At 39.2% G+C, this 1,994-nt stretch overlaps 2 protein-coding genes across 2 annotated transcripts in view; both read left to right on the forward strand.

Annotated features, from left to right (window-relative positions):
• The window catches only part of LOC112486971 (extracellular calcium-sensing receptor-like), a 1,392-nt gene extending 1,366 nt beyond the window's left edge, over window positions 1–26 (forward strand). Inside the window, exon 2 of the mRNA XM_025055236.1 lies at window positions 6–26. Coding sequence (XP_024911004.1) covers window positions 6–26 — 21 coding nt within the window. The remainder of the gene's footprint in view (window positions 1–5) is intronic.
• Window positions 27–1,994, forward strand: part of LOC103378199 (extracellular calcium-sensing receptor-like) — a gene marked incomplete at its 3' end in the record, with an annotated part of 4,808 nt that continues 2,840 nt past the window's right edge. The window contains exons 1-6 of the mRNA XM_025055237.1: window positions 27–420; window positions 564–858; window positions 988–1,074; window positions 1,174–1,443; window positions 1,534–1,743; window positions 1,825–1,994. The exon at window positions 1,825–1,994 is cut by the window's right edge and continues 112 nt beyond it. Of these exons, the coding sequence (XP_024911005.1) occupies window positions 194–420; window positions 564–858; window positions 988–1,074; window positions 1,174–1,443; window positions 1,534–1,743; window positions 1,825–1,994 (1,259 nt within the window). The remainder of the gene's footprint in view (window positions 421–563; window positions 859–987; window positions 1,075–1,173; window positions 1,444–1,533; window positions 1,744–1,824) is intronic.

The raw sequence follows: 1,994 nt of genomic DNA on the forward strand, positions 1-1,994 counted from the left end.
TTTAGGGCATTAGACTTCCTGTTTAATCTGAAGTACATAAGAAAACATGCACACAGTTCCACGCATGTTCAAAGATGGTGTTTTGGTCCTGCCCCTAATCCTTCTTATTGGTGGTTTTCAACATTAAATAATATGACAGGTGACTATAATAGATGATGTAAACACAGACATTCACTCAGAAAAGTAGTTAACCATGAGGTCTTCTCTCAACTCCTACTACTGCATTCTAAACCTGTTGTTGTACTGCTCTTCCTCTTCCTCTCTGTATTCATCCTCATGTCACCTGCAGGGACAGTTTCATCTCAATGAGCTGCACAAAACTGGAGACGTTGTTTTTGGTGGGGTATTTCAAGTTCATGTCTATTCTGACTATGCTGATTTGTCTTTCACTTCAGAGCCACTGCAGCCTCCCTGCCATGTGTAAGTCTGTCAGGGAAATCAAAAGTATAAGGAGTCTTTTGTCTTCTCTTTTCTTATGCTTATTTATTATTGTTAATTTCAAATGTGTTTTATTTTTCATTACATTTATTGTATGTTGTATTTATTAATGCATTTTGTTTTAGATTTGCTATTGAAGGATTCAAATTGGCTCAGACCATGGCCTTTGCTGTTGATGAGATTAACAGAAACCCTAACCTGCTCTCTAATGTTACTCTGGGATACAGTTTGTATGATAACTGCATCCAAGTGAAGTTGGCTTTACAAGCTGCACTGTCCTTGGCAAATGGTCAGGAGAAAAATGTAAAGTTAGAGAGAACCTGTGAAGGAACTCCTTCAGTCCTAGGAGTTGTAGGTGATTCTTCCTCTACACGCACTATTTCCATCTCCAGGGTCTTAGGTTTATACAGAGTACCACTGGTAAGTTTACTCTTTATGTGCATATACCAATTTACTGTGACTGATAACCTTTGCAATCTTAAAAAAAATAAGAAATAATTTCCCTGTCTTTATGATGCTCGGTATGACTTTTTTAAATGTCTCTTACAGGTGAGTTATTTTGCAACCTGTTCTTGTCTTAGTGACAGACAGATGTTTCCATCTTTTTTCAGGACAATTCCCAGTGATTCATTTCAGGTATAATTTAAACATTGAATTCAAAATGCACAAGAATATGCGAAGAAAAAATGTATGTCAAAAATTACCCTGTAAACTGACTCCTCTGTGTCCACATAGGTGCGTGCTATGATTCAGATTCTAAAACACTTTGGTTGGACTTGGGCAGGTCTGCTCATCAGTGGTGATGACTATGGGGTCCATGCAGCCCGATCCTTTCAGTCTGATCTAGGTCCAATTGCTGGAGGATGTCTGGCTTATACAGAGATTTTGCCATGGACAAATGATCGTACTGAACTGAAGAGAATAGTTAATGTGATGAGGAAATCAACAGCTCGTGTGGTCATTGTGTTTGCACATCAGGCTCATATGCTCAATCTCATGGAAGAGGTGAGTCCTGTGAGAAACTCGGGTTGTTTCTCCTTTCTGCCTTCTAAAAATGTTTATTGACGAAAGTTTTATATTTTGTGCAATGTCCAGGTGGAAAGGCAGAATGTAACAGGCCTGCAGTGGATGGCCAGTGAAGCTTGGACATCAGCTGTTGTGCTACATGTGCCTCACCTCATGCCATACCTGGGTGGAACTATAGGCATTGCCATCCGTCGAGGAGAAATCCCCGGTCTCAAGAATTTTCTGTTAAAAATACGCCCTGATCTAAAATATAATAACAGCAATGCAAAAAACAACGTGGTGAGAATATATTCATACACTTTTATAAATTGTAGCAGTAAATACTTCAAGCATAATCATTATTTTATATGTATACCCCAGGTGAATCAATTTTGGGAACACACATTCCAGTGCAGATTTTCACCAACTCCAGCAGGTTGGATAGAAGATGGAGGAGCATTATGCACTGGACAGGAGGTATTAGAGGATGAAGTAGCTGAGGAATTCTTGGATGTTTCAGACCTCAGACCAGAGTATAATGTGTATAAGGC

The sequence above is a fragment of the Cynoglossus semilaevis genome, chromosome 4, assembly GCF_000523025.1.
Source record: "Cynoglossus semilaevis isolate Cse_v1.0 chromosome 4, Cse_v1.0, whole genome shotgun sequence".
NCBI lineage: Eukaryota > Metazoa > Chordata > Actinopteri > Pleuronectiformes > Cynoglossidae > Cynoglossus > Cynoglossus semilaevis.